Source organism: Oreochromis niloticus, linkage group LG13 (assembly GCF_001858045.2).
Source record: "Oreochromis niloticus isolate F11D_XX linkage group LG13, O_niloticus_UMD_NMBU, whole genome shotgun sequence".
Taxonomy (NCBI): domain Eukaryota; kingdom Metazoa; phylum Chordata; class Actinopteri; order Cichliformes; family Cichlidae; genus Oreochromis; species Oreochromis niloticus.
Genome location: NC_031978.2, coordinates 21,842,774 through 21,865,808, shown reverse-complemented (window position 1 = coordinate 21,865,808; position 23,035 = coordinate 21,842,774). Strand labels below are relative to the sequence as shown.

General features: G+C 38.8%; 2 protein-coding genes across 7 annotated transcripts in view; both read left to right on the top strand.

Annotated features, from left to right (window-relative positions):
- Nucleotides 1-211: 211 nt before the first annotated feature.
- On the top strand, nucleotides 212-8,222 carry lhcgr (luteinizing hormone/choriogonadotropin receptor). 4 transcript variants are annotated; one of them, XM_005474002.4, is made up of 12 exons: nucleotides 212-659; nucleotides 1,599-1,897; nucleotides 3,367-3,438; nucleotides 3,699-3,773; nucleotides 3,866-3,940; nucleotides 4,072-4,146; nucleotides 4,254-4,331; nucleotides 4,429-4,497; nucleotides 4,593-4,667; nucleotides 5,575-5,760; nucleotides 5,983-6,051; nucleotides 6,276-8,222. In XM_005474002.4, exons 2-12 carry the CDS (start codon nucleotides 1,734-1,736, stop codon nucleotides 7,369-7,371), a joined length of 2,034 nt encoding a protein of 677 aa, XP_005474059.1. In that variant the 5' UTR covers nucleotides 212-659; nucleotides 1,599-1,733; the 3' UTR covers nucleotides 7,372-8,222. The 4 variants fall into 4 exon arrangements, with proteins under 4 accessions (XP_005474059.1, XP_025753047.1, XP_025753046.1 ...); XM_025897262.1 differs by lacking the exon at nucleotides 1,599-1,897 and having other exon boundaries at nucleotides 212-654; XM_025897261.1 differs by lacking the exon at nucleotides 1,599-1,897.
- A 1,559-nt stretch (nucleotides 8,223-9,781) lies between these two features.
- mertka (c-mer proto-oncogene tyrosine kinase a) overlaps nucleotides 9,782-23,035 on the top strand; it is a 47,699-nt gene continuing 34,445 nt past the window's right edge. For 2 of the 3 annotated variants that reach the window (XM_019366317.2, XM_019366316.2), the window contains exons 1-5: nucleotides 9,783-10,023; nucleotides 10,787-11,078; nucleotides 11,164-11,264; nucleotides 17,980-18,271; nucleotides 18,357-18,457. In XM_019366317.2, coding sequence (XP_019221862.1) covers nucleotides 9,942-10,023; nucleotides 10,787-11,078; nucleotides 11,164-11,264; nucleotides 17,980-18,271; nucleotides 18,357-18,457 — 868 coding nt within the window. In that variant the 5' untranslated portion in view covers nucleotides 9,783-9,941. Of the gene's footprint in view, nucleotides 10,024-10,786; nucleotides 11,079-11,163; nucleotides 11,265-17,979; nucleotides 18,272-18,356; nucleotides 18,458-23,035 lie in introns of all 3 variants that reach the window. The other variant, XM_025897258.1, reaches the window with a different exon arrangement.

Here is a 23,035-nt window from a genome sequence, read left to right as displayed (position 1 = left end):
GCAACCATATCCGGGGCTGGCGTTTCTACCACTGACCCCAGATCAGCTCAAAGGCGACTTCCTCAACGCCACTTCCTCTGAATTGTTACCGGCCTCTCCGTACCGGATTGGTTAGTAATACCTCAAGGACATTTCTGACCCTGTTTAATTATTTTGTTTTAAAACCAACACGAGAAACACAGATTTACAGTCACAGAAATATATCCAGTATTAGCGAAGGATTTCTAGTCTGTGACCTGAGAAAATGCGCTATTACTGTTTTTCTCAATGACTGTTGCTTTGTCGCCACCCAGTGGAGATATTACGACAGTGCAGAAAATAAAATTAAAAATTAAAAAAAAACCCTGGCACTGTCTTCCCAGCAGCGGAGCAACGGACCATCTTTGGTCCTTGCAGTGGTTTATCTTGTGGAAAAAAATGCTTGGAATTAAGTCCATCAATAACTTTAGCATTAGTTCAACCATGCCCAAAAGAAAGATCATCCGACACCTCCAAAAGTTGAATCTGTTCATCTGGACGTAGCGTTTTGTGGGAGAAACGTTTCGCCACTCATCCAAGTGACTTCTTCAGTCTCAGAAGAAGACTGAGATTTACTTTCCTGGATGATTGAGAATGCATCAAGACGATCATCCGACACGTTTCATTGATTGAGCAGTTAAGTAAGGAAACTTTTAAAAATACTGCTGATTTTTAATGGAGATATATCTGCGAAAAGCGTAGGATTTACTACGCTTTTCGCAGATATATCTCCATCAAAATTTTGTTTGAACAAGTGGAGTTTAAAAGACCTTGTTTTTATGCTCAGTTTTCAAACAGCCATCTAGATCATTACCATGTTTCTAATTTAATCGAATACACTCTTCAGTATAACGACTTAAAACATGTTGTGTTTTAAGGCTACACAATGTTGCCTTGCGTTTATAAGCAACAGGCCTATAACGGGCGCCTAACAAGATACAGTTATGGGAGGCTTCTGACTTTGGGTCACACTGTTCTCTTGAGGGACACAGTCATTGACTTTGGATCTTTATGTGTATGCCAAAAGAAATCTTCATTTTAACTATCCTAAAATACACACCAATTACAGACACACGGGTTAGCAAACTCAACAGTGAGGGAAAAGTGGCTCTGAAAGCATCCAATCACAGCAAAGCCATTGCCAGCGGAGGAAGATGTTGATGGTAATTGAACATCAAAGGTTATTGTCTCTTGGATGTTTGCTGTTTACTTTCAGCTACTCTCTCATTACGCCAGTTTAGCCTACATCTTAAACGATACACAGTCACAATGATCTACGTATGTTCTTTTAACCAAGGTCACTGCTGCAAGTCTAACTGGGGATCCAGATGATTGTGTTTACAAGCAGATGTGCACGTAGAAAACGTATAAATCCAGTAATAATGTATCCAGTCGTTAAAAGCTTCTGCGCTCTGTTTTGGGATGTTTTAATACGCAACCATGTCTACATTTAACTTACTTCGAATAGACCTAATAATGAATCGTCATCATCAAAAAAAAAAGTATTTACTCATCTCAGCTTTGTAATCACGCGTCACTTTCCTTTTCGGATGCTTATAAACAACTCTTTGCGACAACAGAGCCAGTTGATAAGAAGCTGGAGGTCAGGTGATTGAGATTCCCAAAGCGCGATTAAAGGGAAGCGACTTCTTGTTGCTGAAGGGACATTCAGTCGACATCTCAGCTTCTGCGAAGTTTTCCAGAAAGCACCAACGATGTGGACATCGCCGTCAGTATCCCTGCTCCTGTTCGTCTCATTCTTCCATGGATGCAGGAATTTTGTGTGCCCGAGGATCTGCCGTTGTTTCTCCAATGCAATCAGGTGCAACAATATAACACAAGGGTCAGCTCCAGTGATGGACCACAGGGATAGAAGATTGTAAGTTGGCAACATGTGGAATAATGTGTTTACGGGGTGGATGTTTTTTTTTTAAGGCAGCTAATTCGTGTGATAAAGCGATTGCCAAAGTTATTGCGCGCGTATTTACGCACGGGGCTAAGATCCGCACTGAAACGTCTTTCTTGTTTAGCTCTTCTGTGCCGTTTGTAGAGTTAACAGTGATGAAATCACGCTTTATCGCATTTTTAACCTGTTGTAAGTGGCCTTAATTTTGAGCACCCATTTAAACCTGAGTTTGGTTCCAGTATTTATTGTATACTTAGGGGGGAAACATTTTTGGAAGCAATCTCTGTACTTTGAATGTAGTCCAAATCAGTCTTACATACAAACATTATTCTAACACTGCATCTAGTTTCACTAAGTGGCAAAGGTATTTATAATTTTTATCTTTTTCTTGTTTTCTTTTATCCTCGACTTTAGCCATGGAAGCCCTTTGTATGTTTCTAATTTAAGCATCAGTGGCATGATAAAGTCTGCTTCATAAAAAAAAAAAAAAAACATCCAGACATACACACCTGCTCTGTCAGTAGTATTGTGTGCATGTGTTCTCTGGTAGATAAAACAAAGGCCAGCTGTGTTCTTGTTCTTTTGGCCTGTGTGCATCTTCCTGTGAGAACTTTTTATGTTTTACATTCAGACCACTCTAAGTCTTCATAATATTGAGAGATAAATGTGGATAGATCCCTAATGGAGAGTGAAGAACATCTGCTTCTAAGCATGGACTGTATTTATTTCATTTAAGTAGTACATCACGCCCTATTTTTTTGAAAACACAGTCCCCTGAATGTGTTGAGCTTAATTACCCATGAAGCAAATGTCAAGTTGCTCTCACACATTGTGAGTACACCTCTTGATTTGTATGGTTTTCTGGACATCACAGCTCAGTTGTTGAGTTAACCAAACTGTCAAAAGCCTTGAAGGTGGGTAATCTTGACCTCCTCTTCAGTAACAGAGTACACAACACCTTGACTCTCTTGTGATTAACATCTGTGAACACCAAGGGTGGCAGCTTTGTGTGTCTATCAAATGCTGCCAGTAGCTCTATACACTCACTCCTGGAACTTTCTGTTCTACCAAATTACAACTTCTATTTGTTTATAATATTGACAGAGCATTTCTGTTAGCTGGGAATAATGTATATGTTGCAGATGCGAAAATGTTGCTCACTGGTGGGAAGAGAACTTGCTCTATGTTCATTATGAATGCCTCAAACAACCTAAATGGTGAATTTCTGTTAGAGATCAAAGTAACAGTGTGTCCAGACAGGCTGTAAACAAAACCTAGGAAAATTTCATTCTAACTGAACACTAAATATTTGCTAAGACAAAACTTGTCCAATGGCTACACTTACCTTTTTGTCACAGAGCCTCAGATGATTTTAAGATGTCACTACGTCTCTATTACATCATTAAACTGTCCTCCCAATCTTTTTATGTCTCCTTTCGCAGGTTTCTTTATCATCTGTCTTTGCAAACAATTTCAAGCCATTCCTTTGAAGGTTTGAAAGGAGTCCAGAGGATGTACGTATCACATTTCTTCTGCTGACAAACTTCAACTCAGTTGTGATACTGCTTAAGTGAGGAACAATATGATGAAAACTAAAGCTCAAAATATAAGAAGATTTGGGTTTTGCATCACATAAATACTTGCAGTGTCTCCGCTTTGTTTTTTGTGGCAAATCTCATAAAAATGGTTGCAGTGTGTTTATACTGCACATCAGTCTGACAGTGTGACGTAAACGTTAAGAAGAATCTCACTATTTATTTTCTGCTGTACACAGAGAGATTACTCAAAGTGTAACCTTGAAAACCATTGAGACATTAGCATTTAACAACCTCCTCAGCCTCTTTGAAATGTAAGTCTTTTCTGTGATTCTCCCAGTCCATTAAAGTCACGATTACTGTAGTGCACCCCGGTATGGACTGTATGCTCTGTATTGCTTTGCAGCTCAATCCAGAACACAAGGAGTCTGATGCACATTGACAGAGGAGCATTTAACAACCTCCCCAAACTTCGATACTTGTGAGACAACTTAAAATTTATTTATTCAATTGTCAGTTTTTAAAAATTCCTACAGAGCAGTCTGACTTGCAACAAACTTTTTTTTTCATCTTTGTCACATGAAAGTGACACATTGCTCTTTTTATTTACAGGAGTATTTCAAATACTGGTATTGCAGTTTTTCCTGATGTCACTTCAGTCAGTTCACTTGAATCTGAGTTTGTCTTGTGAGTAAATCTCTTGTTATATTCTTAGAGACTAATACAAAGGAAATCTTCAGTGTTACTGCGAGTCCAGTTTCAACTTATTATTACACTTATTACTATTTTTGCAGGGATATATGTGACAACATCTTCCTTCTAGAAATACCCACAAACGCTTTCACTGGAATGTCAAAGGAATATGTTACAATGTGAGTATTGCAATGTACAGGACACTTTCACTTATTTTGAAACTGTATTATAGCAGTCCAGAAAGTTTGAACATGCAAATGTTTCTTACACTTTCAGGAACCTGTACAACAATGGCATAAGAAAAATACACGAGCATGCCTTCAACAGAACAAAGATAGATAAGCTGTATTTGTTTCATTTTACCACATTATGTCTAATTTCTGTTTAAAATTCTTCTTTTGCACCATTAAAGTTTTGCTCCTATGTTCTGCTATGTTTAGGGTATTAAAAAATAATCGAAACCTTAGAGTGATCCATAAAGATGCTTTCACAGGAGCCACGGGCCCTGGAGTCTTGTAAGTTTTTATTTGTATACCCCTAAAAGTCACTTTGTGCTAAGTTTATTTTGATTTATTGAGGAAAGCTAAAGGAAATCCAGCCAGGGTGGGGGGTAGGCTGTTCAACAAGCCTAGGGCCAATCCAAAACTGGGACAAATGGAGAGGTTTGCGTCAGGACGGGCATTCGGTGTAGAATCTTTGAAAGATTAAATATTGGGCTTATCAAGAGGACAGAGCACAAGAGAGGTGAAGAAGAACTTGCAGGCATGGTGGAGTGGGTTGTCAGGAGAGGGCATGGGCGGGACATGTGACATAGCAAGAGAGTGAAAGGGAAGGTTCAGAAGATGGTGATGGCACCATGATGTATAGTTTGGAGATGGCTACTCTGAAAGTTAGAGAGGTAATGCTGAAGTAGTCTGGACATGTGCAGAGGAGGGGCAGTGGATATATTGGACAAAGGATGCTGAAGATGGAGATCCCAGGCAGGAGAAGAAGAAGAAGATTTGTGGATGTGGTGAAGAAGGACATTTAAACAGAGTTTGTGTGACAGAGGAGGGTACTTGAGAAGGGGTGAGGTGGAGGCAGATGATCTTCTGTGTTGGCCCCTAAAGCGAGCAGCTAAAAGAAAAGAAGAAGAAATAGGGGAAGAAGAATAGGGAAGCAAAAGGAGGAAGATACTTACTAAACACACCAGTTAAACTTTAAGACTTGACACAGGCTGTATTCTGTGTCTGGACATGGTCTTACTCTCCTGAATTGCTTTTATGTCCTTCATAATTTTCATGTAATCTTCAAAGAATACACTGTGGACTTCAGCTAATCAGAGAGAAACAGTAACAGTCTGATGAACAATGGGAGTGTAAAACAGCACAGTGGACACAAAAACTCTGTCACACTGTATTATTGTCGGTTATTTTTTCACAGGGATGTTTCTGCCACAGCTCTCACAAAGCTGCCATCACAGGGACTGGAGTCAGTTCTAGTGTTGTTTGCTCTGTCCGCCTACACCTTGAAGAGTCTGCCTCCTCTGCAGGGACTGTGGAGTCTGCGAGAAGCTCATCTCACCTACAACAGCCACTGCTGTGCACTGCTGAGCTGGAACACTCACAGGTGACTTACACTGTGCTTCCTCAAAGCTTAACCCTACCCCGTGACTCTTTGAATTTCCATGCACTAGTTTAAATTTAAGCCCATCAAAAATCACAATCCTTCGCTTATCAAGCAATGCTGAATTGCGTTACACAATATATTACAGGTTTCGCAAACATCTGCACCTGAAATATGCCATGTAGTGGTGACATAACTTTATGTTATGTTCTTGCTTTTCTACAGAGACTTATCAATTAATCCTGTGTGGAATAACAGCTCTACATCCTGTATTGAGAGAGATCCAGCCGGCAGGTAAACCATTTGTTTCAGCAATATTTACCTGTCTTAAATCTCATTTTTATTTTTATTCTAATGAACTTTACACCTTATTGAAATCAACTTACAAGTGTGTTTGAAATGGATTTGCCCCCTGGTTTACTTTACTTACCATACTTCACTTATTTTAAGATATCTTCATTCTGAGCTCTTTATTTAAAGAATATCTTCTTTTCTATTTAAATCTCCTCCAAATGCAGGGTTCAGCCTGTAATCGGAGGGTCAACAGACACATCTCTACTTATGGGCGTGCAGTATTTCTCGGAAGGTGACCTGCTTGCTGAAGATGAACCCTATGGAGATGTGAATTTCCACTATCCAGAACTGGACCTCTGCCAGACCACCCGCACTCTGGTTTGCACACCTGAGGCAGATGCTTTCAACCCCTGTGAGGACATCGCAGGTTTCAGTTTTCTCAGAGTAGCTATTTGGTTCATCAATTTACTGGCTATTACAGGTAATCTGACAGTGCTGCTGGTCTTCTTCAGCAGCCGGAACAAGCTGACAGTACCTCGCTTCCTCATGTGCCACCTGGCTTTTGCAGACCTTTGCATTGGGGTCTACCTTCTGATGATAGCTACTGTAGACTTGCGGACTCGTGGTAGCTACAGTCAGCACGCCATTGAATGGCAGACAGGACCTGGTTGCAGTGCTGCTGGCTTCCTGTCAGTTTTTGGTGGGGAGCTGTCAGTTTACACACTTTCCACCATCACCCTGGAGCGTTGGCACACCATCACCAATGCTATGCAGGTAGAGCGGCACCTGGTTCTTATGCAAGCTGCAGGCATAATGGCAGTAGGTTGGCTCATCTGTCTGGGAATGGGGATACTGCCCTTGATTGGTGTCAGTAGCTACACCAAAGTCAGCATGTGCTTACCCATGGACATAGAGACTCCTTTGGCTCAGGCTTTTGTCATAATTATCCTGCTCCTCAATGTGGGCGCCTTCCTCATTGTTTGCGTTTGCTATGTGCTGATCTACCTGGCTGTAAAAAATCCTGACTTACCTAGAAGAAGTGCAGAGACCAGGATCGCACAGCGCATGGCGGTACTCATCTTCACGGATTTTCTGTGCATGGCACCCATCTCCTTCTTTGCCATCTCTGCTGCTTTTAAGTTTCCCCTCATCACAGTTACCAACTCCAAAATTCTGCTGGTCCTCTTTTTTCCCATCAATTCCTGTGCCAATCCCTTCCTCTATGCTATCTTCACTAAAGCTTTCAGAAAGGATGCTTATAAACTCATGAGTACCATAGGCTGCTGTGGAAACAAGGCTGCTCAGACAGAAAGGAAATAGAAAAGAAATGCATGCAAATTTTCAATTCATCAAATAGTAAATGTTTGTATTACATATATCAGCATCATATATAGTCTAATACTATGACTTACTCTTGAAAGTAGTCTGCTCCATCATCTTGTTTACTTCATATGTAATTCATTGTTGCATGACTATGCAAAAGGATCCACTTTCATAAGCATAAGAATGTAAGTGAGACTAGCCATACATACACAGTTAGATCCATAATTTGGTGGACAAAGACCAGAAAATTTTTTGACTTTGTTGCATTTCCTGATTAAGAATTACAGAAATTTCACTTCTCCATTTTCAGAGGCTCAAAAACAATCGGACAGTTGACTGACAAGCGATTCAATGACAAGTTGATGCCTATTTCCTTGTTATTTCATGACAAATTAAAGTACTTATACACAGATTGAATGCATGGTTGAATCTTGATTTCATAGCTTTTCACTGTCATTTAAAAAAATGAGGCCCAAATTAATGTATATGCAAATGAGGGAGACTTATGATTTAAATCATGTTACATTATCAGTCAAACATGGTGGAGGCAATTTTATCACTGTATAACATTGTATGGCTGTCAGTGAGTCTGGATCAGTTGATGTATCTGCTGATATAAGTAGTAGAATGAACTGTTAAGTGTTCTTGGCTATACTCTGTTCAGATTCAACCAAATGCTGCACAGCCAATCAGACAGAGCTTCACACTACAGATGGATAATGACCCAAAGCACACTGCACAAGCAATCCAAGAGTTTCTCAAGGCAAAGAAATGGGATATTCTTCAATGGCCAAATCAGCTTCTCACTTACTGAAGACAAAACTGAGAGACCCACAAACAAGGAGCAACTGAAAACAGCTTCAGTAAAGGGCTGGAAGAGTATGTCAAGGGAGGCAGTCATTAATTGTAAAGGATTAAAGTATTAAAACATCCCTTGTATTTAAGTTTGTTACTTTGTACAATTACTTTTGAGCCTCTGATTTTTTTTTTTCTTTTGTAAAAAAATAAATAAAGAAACTGGAAGTCTGTGCTGGAATCTCATCTTGATTGTTTGATTTAAAATCCACTGTAGTGGTGTACAGGGACAAAACATTTGTGTCTGCGTCCAGCAAATTATGGATCTAGCTTTAAAAAATAAACATTTACTTTAAGTTTTTGTTCTCTTCCTTTTCCATATCTGGACTGCACAAGCAAGTATTCCTCAGAAAAGGTAATCAAGGTGTAAAAACAAAAAAAAACAAAAAAAAAAAAAAAACACCAAAACTGCAACAGCAACTGAACAGCGTTCTTAGAATATGACTGAAAGTTCAACAACAGCTTCTAAATGTTAAGGTTGGCTGTGTGGCAGGCTGGCAAGGAGGAGTGGTGGACCCAAAATGCAGGCACTCAGGCATGAGGTTTAAACACAAAGAACTCAGCTTTATTTGCTGGCAGGGAAAAGTCATACAAAAAGCAAACTAAACTAAACTCGAAACTCATAAACTAAACTCACAGTGAGACACAGGGAGATCCACACAGCATTAGGGATGACACAACACTGACTCAAAGAAACACAGGGTTTAAGTACACTGGGAAGTAACGAGGGGAATGAGACACAGAAGGAGGGCACAGCTGGGAGAAATCAGAACTAACGAGACAAGGAAGCAAAGCCAGACACATTAACATAAGACACGCACCTACAAAGTAAAACAGGAAACATAACACAGACTGAACTTTAAGACACAGACTCACAGGCAAGCACTGCAACAGAGGGAACAGAGACGTGGGACCAGGGCAGACACAGACACTGACTGGATACGGGGATATAGCGGACAGGGGAGACAGCAACTAAGGATTACACAGAGACAAACCATAAGACATGACTCTAACAAAAACCCAAAGACTAGAAATAATAAATAATATAATGAACTCAAAACCTCTGGGTCAACGACCCAGGCATCCTAACACTAAATGGACCTTGGATTCTTATTCTATTTGTGGAAGATCAGTAGCAAAAGTGACCACGTGGTGGAGTAGTTTGATTTAGTAGTAGTTTTTGTTTTGTTGTTATTTTTCTAACTCTAAGATTAAAGAGATCTTGTGTTCCTCTGTAGGTTTCATACACGTTTTTCTTATTAGGTAATAGATTATTTGCAACTTATTTCAATAGAAATTAAGCAAACAATAGAAAAGAAATAACAGAAAAATAAATACTAACTATACTATCTAGTTTTATCGAGTGATTGTAATAATCCTGCTTTTACAGCTGACTTCAGGCTGACTTTCAGTATTTCCCACAGACAGCATAAAGATATATCATCTATATGTTCTATACAGTCTCTAGTATTTCCACACGCAGTCCCGCCTTCGTGGGATTCCATCTGTGACGTCCCTCTTGGTAAACGTTTTTCCCCCCTCTTCAGCTACGTGGTGTTGCAACTATTTACACAAGCGACGCTGAAGCCACTCTGCTGGGTGATGTTGGATATTGTTGCAGCTGAATTGTGGGTTTTGGCACAATCCCGTCATATTATAACACTTGCGGACCTGTGCTGTGGGACGAAAAGAAGCAGTTCTCTGGACCGGTCATGGCAAAGAAATCATTAAAACCCGATTGGGTGGTTTTGTTTTCTACGACTATAGCAATACTTGTGTGGATTCCGATCAGTGGTAAGTTGTTCATTTTCTTTTAAAGACTGTGTTTTGCTGCACTGACATCATTCCCCTAAAGTTCAGAGCTCGGTTCGGGTCTCCTGTCCACTACTTTGCAGAGAGAGAAGCATTCCTCAGCATGACGGACCGCAGCTGGGACAGATTTAAATATCTGGTTAAATTGTTTTGTATCAGTCGCTGGAAAACCTAGAAGATTTCTGTAGATTTCTTTTAGTAGCATTTTGCTCTTTAATTAAGTCACAAAATGTGGCATAAACGGAACGGTGGGAGTGAAAGCAAGTCAGGATAGCTATAAATTAAAAGTCCTGTGAGCTGTAATTCATAGAAAAGCTTTAAAAATGCTGACTGCGTAAATCACCGTGTTTTTCTCCTCGTGTGGCCCAATTTTGCTACGCGTGCCCTCTTAGAAAAAAACGCAAATCCAAAGTGTTCTTTTTCACTCTCTTAAATAATATGCAGAAAATAAACATGCCCCCTACTAATTGTTATGATAATTTCCACTTTTTTTCTCTAACATTTAATAATGTTTCGAACTGTCCCGATGCATGCTCAAACACGTTGCGTTTCAGTGGGAGAGTGCGTTTTCACCTAAGTGACCTCTTCAGTCTCAACTGCCTGCAGGTTTCCCCAACCTTATAAACAGTGCATCTATATAATGACTGAAAATGGTACCACTGATCAATACCATATCTTTATCAAGTATATTTCCATTTTACCATTTATTAGTTCTAACATACGCTAACATGCCTTTTGTAAACAGCCCAACCTTCCAGGACCTCGGAGCCTCTTGTGATACCTCGAGCTGTTTCTCGGATGTACCTGAGTCCAGAGGAGCTCAGGAAACTCCGCTTTAAGCCCACCGTAGGCACCATTCAGCTGTCAGAGGGCCATGAAGCCAAACTGAACTGTTCCATTGACATTCCTGATACCAGACTGGAGCCCACCATCCTGTGGGTGAAGGATAGTAAGGAGCTGTTGCCAAACATCCATGTAGTGATGAATGAGCTCCAATCCATCACAGATGGGGTATCAACTCTCCTCTCCACTGTCATGTATGTATCACATGAAGGTGAAATGTGTGTGATATGACAGATTAGGTACATAAACTGATGTGTCCTTATGCATTACATATTACAGCATTAAACATGTGCAGAGAGTGGATGCTGGAGAGTATCGTTGCCGACTGAGTATCAGCAACATGTTGGTAGAGTCTGATCCGATCAGCATTCGGGTAGAAGGTGAGTTTTAGTATCCAGAGTATTCAAAACTTCTTTGTCCACACGTTTCGCAGTTCTTCCACACTTCTTTAATCTGACTTGCCAACATTTGTCAAGCAACCAGAGGACAAGAACGTAACAATATAGTTTTACAAGTCTGGGGATTAGGCTAGTTTAGCATTAAGACTGTAAATTTTCCCAAAACACCACATTTTGCAGATTCTTATGACCATTGAAAGTGATAGGAAAAATAAGGGCAGTAAAGATTTGCTTGATAGTGTTTCCTCTGTACACCACTACACTGTCATTATGTCATTATCAAACAATCCAGATGAGATTGAAGTGCAGATTTAATTCTACTGCTTTTACAAAAAAAATTGCATTAACTAAAAATTAAAACCAGTTTTATACCCAGTCCATTTACAGAGGCTCAAGGCTTGTGGGTCTCTTTTATTATTCAAATTTGTAATTAATAAGAGCAGTCATGCTCTATTGGGTTGAGGTCAGGTGACTGACTTGCACATTGAAGAATATCCCATTTGTTTTGCTTGAGAAACTCTTGGATTGCCTTTAGTGTGCTTTGGGTCTTCATCCATTTGTAGTGTATGTGCTCTCTGATCAGTTTTGCAGCATTTGAATGAATCTGAGCAGAGACCATAACCCTTTAAACTTCACAGTTAATCCCACTACTATCAGCAGTCACATCATCAGTAACACTAGTGATCAGTCCACTCAGTGACTGTACACTGTAAAATATAACTTGTTTCAACTTAAAAATATGATGTAAAGGGCTGCCTTCAAATTTAAGTTAAGTCAAGAAATAGAGTTTGTCCTTGTAACACAACCAATTGTTATCTTGATTAAAAAAAATCACATGTTGTCTAAACTTTTGTCTTAGTTTAGTTTGTTAGAGGTTTGTTAGTCAGTTCAACTGCTTTAATAGTCATTTTTACTTGGGAAAACTATTTCCGCTAAATTAAAATAATCTGTTGTTTAAACTGTTGTCCTAATTTAGTTGACTTAGGTTTTTTAGTTAATTCAAATGCTTAGTAGTTCTTTTTACTTAGGAATCTATTTTAGCTTAACTAACATAACCTGTCAGCTAAGTTGATTACAGTTTATTAATTAACTGAGCTCCTTAAGGTAGCTGTATGAACCTGAAAACCAGTTTCATTTTAATTATCAGAGTTGATTGACTGGATGTAAAAAAAAAAATTGTGTATTGAACATCTTAAGTAATTCTTTGAGCTTTCCATCATCCATTGCAGCAAAACTACCACTTAGGTTTATCTCAGATCTCAGGTTTAAATGTCTACATTCATTTAAATTAATTTTCTGTTGTTTACAAAAATAAATAAATAAAAACCCACAGATTCCATTAAAGTGTATCGGATCATTTCATGCAGAAAGTTTGTTTTAAGAACATGACAAGACAATTAGTCAGCACCCAACATTCAACTTTTATTGCACCATCTTAGTCATCTGAGAAACAGAAAAATCAGTGATGTAGCTCATCAGGCTCACAATCCATCCAAATTCATAGGTTGCTCCCTGTGAAACAATAAATTAGAATTTGGTCTTGAGCACAGTTTGGGTGAAGACAGATTGGGTGATTATTTTGCACAAGTTTGATTAAATTCTGACCAATACTCTAGGAGCAGTAGCGATTCTTGTGAATTGTGGACAGTTGGACAACAGAACCCTCACCATGGCATGAGTTTATCAGACTTTCAACAGGATGAGATAAAAACTGCTGTGTTAAAATTAACAACATAAAGTCTGTATTAATGAAATGTATCAAGGGGACACTTAATATTTTAGAAAAATTATTCTTTACATTTGCAAAAAATTTTAAACTTCATCTGTGCTCAGTCACACCTGTCAGCATAAAACTTGAAATATTAAAATAGTACAAAACCTTTACTGTTAAGTGACAGTAAAGATCAGTTTATAACAACTAAGACTTCAAACGCTTGTATTTGTCTTCACTTACAACTGCAACAAATTCCACAGAACCAATTGCTCTGAAAATGAGTTCTGCATGAAACATTTGATAATATGGATATTTCAGAAACATCAGTTTCAGTCTGCTCAATTGCAAAACAAAGGAAAAACTACTGACTTGCATGAGATAAGCATCTGCAGAGTCCACCATTATATTGTTGTTCACAGAAGTAAGTTTCTTAAACCATGAAAAAATGAGTTATTGTCTAATCTGGAATGTAAAGTCTAGTCAATTAGTGACATACAAAAGTGAAACATGAGAACTTGCAAGTATGGAAAAACAAACAGTAAAATAAAAACTGTCTTTAACGCTAAGGCAATTGTATGCTGTGAGCATACAATTGCAGTTCTGCATGACTTTCCGCAAGAGTCTGTTTCTTAGACCATGCACAAGTGAGGAGCACTGCCTTCCACCAATGTTCATGAGGACCTTCTGAATGACTTCAAAGGTGTACTTAAGTTCCTTTGGATAGTCTATGTTGAGGGCAAAAAAAGACCCATCAGCATGGAAATGGCACTTGAGACATCCCTCAGATTAGACAGGATTACTGCCGCCTAAAGGACAACCAACACATCGATGATGCCTTTTTCTTTCACCATCACAATGCCAACTTTCATCCTAGTTAGCAAACGTGTCTTCAATATCTGTGGGCTTTAAAAGGGTTCAAAGACAAAAAAACAAAAAAATTATTTACCATACTTGACTTAGAAAAATACACAATATCCCTTGTGCTTTAGAATTCATGTCTTTCCAAAGAAGAGCCATACTGATGCCTTGGATGATGGTCATTTCTTGCTTTAAACAAAGACCACGTTCATAAATAACAGAGCATGTCTTCATTTGCAGAATGCGAACAAAAATTTAAATTTAAATTTACCTGTGCTAAATATTGGCTGTGGTCTGAGTCAAATGTAACTGAGAATACATGAAATGTGCAAACTGGAGCTAAACTACAGGATCAGAATGTGGCTCCACAGACAATGCTTCTTTAATCAGTAACAGATTTTTTCCCCCTTATATTAACAACATGAAAAAAGAGCATATAAACATGGCTGGACAGGTTGCATAACTGGCACTGAATATCAACATCCACCTTTACCCAGCTGTCCAATGACTCTGGGCCAGTGACCTTTAACTCTTTAACTCTTACCCAGTCTACACAATCTCTTTTCCAGGGTCCAGGACATTTCACCAAAGTATTGCCCCCAACAGCTGCAGTAGCCACTGCAACCCCTTAAATATCCTAATATCTCTGCCATTACAATATACAATGTGAGAAATCAAACGCAAAGCTGTAGTGAACAGTACAGCAGCGAAATGTCAAAGACCCTGGTGAAGACATGAATAAACACAAGAAACTAACATTAATGCTAGTTCGCCAGTTAGTTTCTCTGAACCCCAGACCAAATCCAGTGTCACGGATCTCGTAATAATACATTTGGTGAGGAAAGAGTATACACGTTATCATGTGGCATCTACAGGGAGTAGGGTGTTAACCCTTTGAGTTAAAGCCTAAAGTCTGCACTTCAATCACATCTTGATTGTTTGATTTAAAATCCACTCTGGTGGTGTAATTATTGAATTAACTAAAAGAAACAATGCTAACCTTCACAGTCTTGAAAGTGTGTGAGGGATCTTCCTTGAGAAAATGAGGTCCTCTGTCCTCTTCCTTTGTGTAAAGCTCTGGTCAAAGAAGTCAAAAAGAAAACAATAAAACTTTTTAAACAGTACTTATGAAGCATGTAGACAGGTACAAATTCACAGCTTTTTGCTACATAATTCCATCAATATATGATTATCATTGGAGATAACTGGGTCAGTTACACCTGTCTTGTTTGTTTTAATATTTTGATATCTTTTAATTTGAGTCAGGCTGATCAGCATATTCAAGTAGAATATGATACCCAACCTACCACCAAAATACACAGATTCTGTAAAAGTTAACACACTAAGTGTCCAGTTGTGAAATATGATGACAGACTTTACTTATCAGCTTTGTTTGAATGAGTTAATCAGTTGAACTGGATAACCTAAAACTTAAACAAAGGAGAACATTTAGCAGTTGAACACTTACATCATCATCGAAACATTTTATGAGCCTAGTTAGCCCTCCTATGCCGCTCTTGATTTTGTACAGCTCCATGAACCTCTCCATATTGGTCAAGCCCAGCAAAGTGGGACCCTTTCAGGTCAACAGATGTAAGATGGGCAAATTCTGCTTCAGCCTGAGCAATGGAAGAAGAGGGGTGGGGGGTACAGGCAGAATTTTAAAAAAAAAATGCTTTGAGACCTAACTTTAAGCAAACTGTCATCTGAGGCCCATTAGAGAAAACACACACACACAAAAGCAAACAAACAAAAAGATGCACGTTACCTGCTGTTCAGCGAACAAGGAAGTTCAGAGAACAACAAGCTTTGTCTTGAAATCTTTTAAAGTAGAATGAGTGTGAAAATGACTCTTATGTGACAAACCTTCAGTTATGGATGTGTATTAATGACAAACCTTCAGTTATGGATGTTATTACAACCACAAGACCCTAAAAAGTCTGCTCCATTGCTTTTGTTAATGAATCATTTGTTGGTAGCATGTCTGAATATTTAGTTTATGCCACCTGCATGTGATCATCGATAGCGCAATATTACTTCTTAAGAAGTACCCTGACACTACAATCTTTATATCATTTGTTCTACAGAGCTATTAAGTTACAATATAATCTGTGGTGTTTCCCGTATGAAAAAATACACAAAAGGTAACTTACCATTTGACTCCAGTGACAAAAATAAATGCCCACCATCAAGTTTGGCTTCACAGACCTAAAATAAAATAAAATAAAGATATATGTTATAATTATATTGTTGTAGCCATATAGGGGTGTTTGCATATAATTTTCTGACACCTATAAATAATGTTATTGTTGTTACAACACAGGGAATGCAGTTAAATTAAAAGCTAAATTATGTACACACACACACACACACACACAAAAAAAGATCAGAAACAAGCCAAGGGAGTTCTGCAGTATACCATGCCAAAAATCAGTGTCTCTGATACCAATTATTTTGTCACTACAGCTCTTTTAGTATGGAAACCCACATAATTTGGTCATACTGATCACAAGAGTTCAAAAATAAGTCAAAATGGAGCTGTTGTTAAGCATAAAGTATTTCAGGGAAAGAAATAATTGCATAATATCATTACTGCAAGAAATAATCACACTGGAGGACTATCTGATAAAAACTAATATAATGCTGGTTTGTCGACCATATTTTGTCTCAATCCTCAGTGCACTCTTGCAGCTTAGCATGCAGCAGTACATAACAACTTTAGTGATTACATAGGGGTAAACAGATGACAACAAGCATAGCAGTCCTGCCAAAAGTTCTTTTTGAACCCAGTCAGTTATTGGAAATATTGCCAAAATGAACTTCCACCAAAATACAACAGCCTGTGAACTTGAAAGAAATTTACAAGTACAGAGACAATATGAAATGAGCTTTATTAATTAGCTGAGTTAGCTTACTAATATCGCAACAGTGGTTGATTGTTAAACCTTAAAGCTAGCGGCACAATACTTTTGATTTTGTCCATGCTACGTTAAAACCATAAAAAAGGCCATATGTCAGTTTATTAGGTTAAGTTTCGTCATGACACACAAGCTGGACCTTGTTGGCTAAAGTTACATTAGCTAAAGCAAACATTTCGGTAAAAGAGAAAAACACGCCTCATGCCATAAATTCAAAACATGTTCCAACTTTTGTAGCTCTCTTTCCTTATAGTTATAACCAATGTTACTCACCTTGAAAGGAGATTCCAATAAAGACAGTTAGAAAACGTCCAAGTAAAGTGAGCATGTTGTTAACCACTAATTCCCCAAGAGGGTCATTGACCCCCTGTTGATCCTCTACCCAATCACACAAGCCAAGGTGTGGGTCACAATCAGCTAAGGTTCCTTCACAGACATTTTGGACCATCAGCTGTTTCTCTCCTTCTTCATACTTTTAATTTATGTCTTTCTGGTATAAGTTAACCTTGGTTTCATCTGTACAAAACATTTTGTAGAGCTGTTCAGATTCACTTAGATGTTTTCTAGCAAAGTGTCATTTGGCCTTCTTGTTTTTGAGTGTGACCAGTAGTTTGTTGCTCATTGTAAACCATCTGTATTTACATTTTTGAAGACGTCTGTTCACCGTAGATCATGAACTGAAAGACATTAGTTTAAGTTTTAAAACAGAATTAACCAGAGAACCTCAGGCATTTTGTCTTGACTAACACATTATTTAGCTGTACATAATTGTTAACATCAATGTAGGCTTATTTTTTCTCATGACTGCCTGCAGGTTTCCCCAACCTTATAAACAGTGCATCTATATAATGACTGAAAATGGTACCACTGACTAACAATGGGTCGTCAGGTCATTGTTAGGCAATAGTACTAGTTCGGTCTGAAGAAGTCACTGGGATGGGTGAAGAAACGTTTCTCACAGTGAAAACGAAACATCCAGATGTTGTTGGAATGTTTTAAATTAATAATCAGTTGTTTGAGAAAACCCCTCCCCACCAAACTTCAAAATGTTTTTTACTTACTGTTAAACATACTCTACATTGTTTTAAAGCTTAGCAGTGTTCCATGAAATCTTTTCTTGTAAAATCAATACCATATCTTTATCAAGTATATTTCCATTTTACCATTTATTAGTTCTAACATACGCTAACATGCCTTTTGTAAACAGCCCAACCTTCCAGGACCTCGGAGCCTCTTGTGATACCTCGAGCTGTTTCTCAGATGTACCTGAGTCCAGAGGAGCTCAGGAAACTCCGCTTTAAGCCCACCGTAGGCACCATTCAGCTGTCAGAGGGCCATGAAGCCAAACTGAACTGTTCCATTGACATTCCTGATACCAGACTGGAGCCCACCATCCTGTGGGTGAAGGATAGTAAGGAGCTGTTGCCAAACATCCATGTAGTGATGAATGAGCTCCAATCCATCACAGATGGGGTATCAACTCTCCTCTCCACTGTCATGTATGTATCACATGAAGGTGAAATGTGTGTGATATGACAGATTAGGTACATAAACTGATGTGTCCTTATGCATTACATATTACAGCATTAAACATGTGCAGAGAGCGGATGCTGGAGAGTATCGTTGCCGACTGAGTATCAGCAACATGTTGGTAGAGTCTGATCCGATCAGCATTCGGGTAGAAGGTGAGTTTTACTATCCAGAGTATTCAAAACTTCTTTGTCCACACGTTTCGCAGTTCTTCCACACTTCTTTAATCTGACTTAGGTCTGCCAACATTTGTCAAGCAACCAGAGGACAAGAACGTAACAATATAGTTTTACAAGTCTGGGGATTAGGCTAGTTTAGCATTAAGACTGTAAATTTTTCCAAAACACCACATTTTGCAGATTCTTATGACCATTGAAAGAGATAGGAAAAATAAGGGCAGTAAAGATTTGCTTGACAGTATTTCAGTTTTGAACCTTAACCAACAAGCCACGAGACGCGCTGCATTTTGGTTTCTGTATGAACAAACAAACAATTTAGAGTTAGATTCTTAATTTGTTGAACAAATTTTTAGTTTTTCCTCTGTACACCACTACACTGTCATTATGTCATTATCAAACAATCCAGATGAGAATGAAGTGCAGACATCCAGTTTTAATTCTACTGCTTTTACAAAAAAATTGCATTAACTAAGAATTAAAACCAGTTTTATACCCAGTCCATTTACAGAGGCTCAAGGCTTGTGGGTCTCTTTTATCATTCAAATTTGTATTTAATGAGAGCAATCATGCTCTATTGACTGAGTTTTGCAGCATTTGAATGAATCTGAGCAGAGACCATAATACTTTAAACTTCACAGTTAATCCCACTACTATCAACAGTCACATCACCAGTAAACTCTAGTGATCAGTCCACTCAGAAAACATTGATGACCCAACAGCTCCCTAAAACTGAGTCCCAGATTTTAAGCCCTATGGGAGTAAAATGGCCTGTATTTATATAGCGCTTTTCTGGTCCCTAAGGACCCCAAAGCGCTTTACATATCCAGTCATTCACCCATTCACGCACACATTCACACACTGGTGATGGCAAGCTACGATGTAGCCACAGCCACCCTGGGGCGCACTGACAGAGGCGAGGCTGCCGGACACTGGCGCCACCGGGCCCTCTGACCACCACCAGTAGGCAACGGGTGAAGTGTCTTGCCCAAGGACACAACGACCGAGACTGTCCAAGCCGGGGCTCGAACCGGTAACCTTCCGATTACAAGGCGAACTCCCAACTCTTGAGCCACGAGTATCCCCAAGTCATTGACCCCCTATTGATCCTCTACCCAATCACATGAGCCAAGGTGTGGAGGAGCTGTTCAGAAGACGTCTGTTGACCGTAGATCATGATATTGTTACGTCTACCTCCTTGATAGTGTTCTTGACTTGATTAGATGTAGTTTTGAAGCTGTTGTTCTTAACCATGGAAATAATTCTGTGATCACGCACTTTAGTCCTCTGTGGTCTTTCAGGGCTTTCATTGGTCCTGAACTGGTCAGTTTATTACCTATTTTTAAGAATTGTGCTTTCTCTCTAATAGCTTCATTTTGTTTCATCAGCCTAATGATGGCCCCTCTTACCGGCATGGACATCTCTTTGGTCTTGTATTTAAAATGACAAGAAAAGCTATAAAATACAACCACAACACTTCAAATCAACTCCATGCTTGCTTCATTTGTCATGAAGCAAGCATGACAAATGTAGGCCTTTTATTTCATTTGTCATGAAATAAAAGGCCTACCCTGACCATGAAAGTTCTTATCATTCAACTGATAGTAAACTTTTAGTCCCTGAAAATGGGAGACTGTGTATAAAACGCCCAGTATAAAATGTTCCCTAAAGTTGTCATGTTCATATTACTTTATGTGTTAGATCAGGACAGAACTGAAAGACATTAGTTTAAGTTTTAAAACAGAATTAACCAGAGAACCTCAGGCATTTTGTCTTGACTAACTGATTATTTCGCTCTAGATTAATGTTAACATCAATGTAAGCTTAGTTTTTTCTCATGACTGTGCTGTATTTGAAGATCTGTGTTTCCAAATATTCATGAAAATCCTTTAGAGGGTTAAGCCAATAGAGGGTTAAGCATTCATGTTTGCTGCGGTCTAGTTGCATTTTGGATGTTTAAGGTTAATGTGACAGGGGAGTGGTCTGAGATGGCAATATTGTGATATTTTGTGTCAGTGACATATGGCATTAATTTGGCATCCAAAAGTCAATTCTACTATATGAATTGTGCCTAGTTGAAAAGAAAGAGTAATCCCTACCAGTGGGGTTTGCAATTCTCCAAACATCAGACACATTTGAATTATCAGTAAAAGTGTTAAGAAAAGCACTGGAGTTGTTCCTGACCTGCTTAGCTAAAGAAGACCTGTCAAGCTAGGGGTCCAACACACAATTCAAATCCCCACCAATGATAAGGTTTGTTTGGAACATGTCTGGGATAAGTGCCATCACTTTTTTTGAAGAAAGATGGACTGTCCACATTCAGGGCGTATATATTGAGTAGAGTGAGAGGTATAGAAAACAGCTCCCCGACCACAATCAAATAGCATCCGTTTCTGTCTGATATTGTGCTTTTATGTACAAATGGAATACGCTTCTTTATCATAATAGCTGTACCTCTCGCTTTAGCAGGGAAGGTAGAATGGTACACATTCTCAATCCACCTACATTTTAATCGTATATGAAATTTATCTTTCAAGTGAGTTTCCTGCAAGAACACAATATCCGGTCCCAATGTTTTAAGATGAGAAAGAACTTTCCCTCTTTTAACTGGATTGTTTAAACCTCGCACATTCCAACTAAGGAAGGTTGCATTTCTACCGCTTTGTAAGCTTACATTATTCTGAGCAGCCATGTCATTGAAAAGTAGGGAATGTTATTATGCGGCTCTACAGTATTTAAAGTGACAACGTAACAGTTGGGCGTGGGACCCACCCTCCCCTCCCTACTAACCCCCCAAACAAACATTAGAAAAAACAGATTTAAATCAATAAACACGAGTGTGAACTCTGTCCGCATTTACAAGGGTAAACAAGCAGCGGCGCGAGAAAAAGAGAACTACGGAAAGCACTCACAACAGGTAAAATAACAATCAAAAAGTAAAGTAGAATAAAATAAAAAACAACAAAAGGACAACACAGTATACTTCCCCGTACTTTTACTGAGCATGTATAAAAAGGGTGTAAGTGTATTAGATGGAGGAGTTGTACAGGGAGATGGCCACAGGCAGGAATGATTTCCTGTGTCGTTCAGTGGTGCTTTTTGGTAATCTCAGTCTCTCACTGAACGTGCTCCTGTGAGTAGCCAGCAGAAATGGGTAATGCGTTACTGTAATCCGATTACTTTTTTCAAGTAACGAGTAGGGTAAGGGATTACTATTGCAAAAAAGGTAATTAGATTACTGTTACTTTCCTCTAAGAACGCTGCGTTACTAAAACCGTGATTTTTTTGCGAGAGTGTCTCATGACAATGATGTAAGTGAGTGCGACGTTCGTGGCAACAGCTGTGTGCAGATCAACAATGGATAATATATGGAGTGTGGGAGAAATTCACAAACAAACTCGCGGATTCTTCCACTGATGGCTGCGGCACACCTGCACCAGGGCAAACATCCGCCTGCTATACAGGTGAAAATAGAGCAACAGGACCGCTGAGTCTTTGATTTTATTTATTTTCTGTTGTGTTTCACTTGCATTTATTTGAAAGACTGAGTGTAAACACAAAAAAATATTTTATTTTATGTGCTGGAATGTGCAGAAAATAGGTTTAAATGTTAAACAAATTTCTTCCAGCCAGAGAATGTTGCATATAATTTAATTTTTGCTTGATGTATAAAGTTAAAAGATTAAAACTAATAAAACAAGTTTTAAAAAGAGACTTTTCCATTTGATTAAATTTTGTATGATGGATTATGCAGAAAAAGTAGAATTGGGCTGAAAGATCTATTGCTTTATTACCTATTCAGGTTGTAAATCGTGTTTTTAAAAAGTAACTAAGTAACTTAGTAATTAATTACTTTTGAAAATAAGTAATCAGTAAAGTAATGGTATTACTTTTGGGGGGAAGTAATCAGTAATTAGTTAATGATTACTTTTTTCAAGTAACTTGACCAACACTGGTAGCCAGCATGTCATGGAATGGGTGGGAGGTATTATCCATGATTGTCCTTATCTTGGACAACATTCGCTTCTCAGACACCACCCTAATGGAGTCCAGCTCCATCCCCACAACATTACGGGCCTTGTGGATCAGTTTATTTAGTCTGTTGGCATCTGTGACCCTCAACCTGCTGCCCCAGCATGCAACAGCATAGAGGATAGCACGGGCCACAACAGGGATACAACAAGATAACATTAATTAGTAGGGATAGTGAAAACTTCTGTTTACTTTTGTTAGCCACTTGGCTTTGATAGCAAACAGTAGACACTGATGTAGCTTACTGAATCTTTTGGACCGTGTTCAGCACAATAATAATTAGTCAGTGTCAATTGTTGATTTGTCCTATTCTGATTGTATTAGTCGTTTGCTGTTTGTTAGGGGGGGGCGCCAGAGGAAGTGTTCGCCCAGGGCGCCAAACAGCCTAGGACCGCCACTGTTTGCACCAATCAATTGTTTTTCATCTTCAGCTGCATTCACACAGATAACTATAAGCCTCAAGTTTTCATGAGCCAGGAGCCAGCAGCAATCAATAAATGGGTAACTTATTATGGTATGTATGCA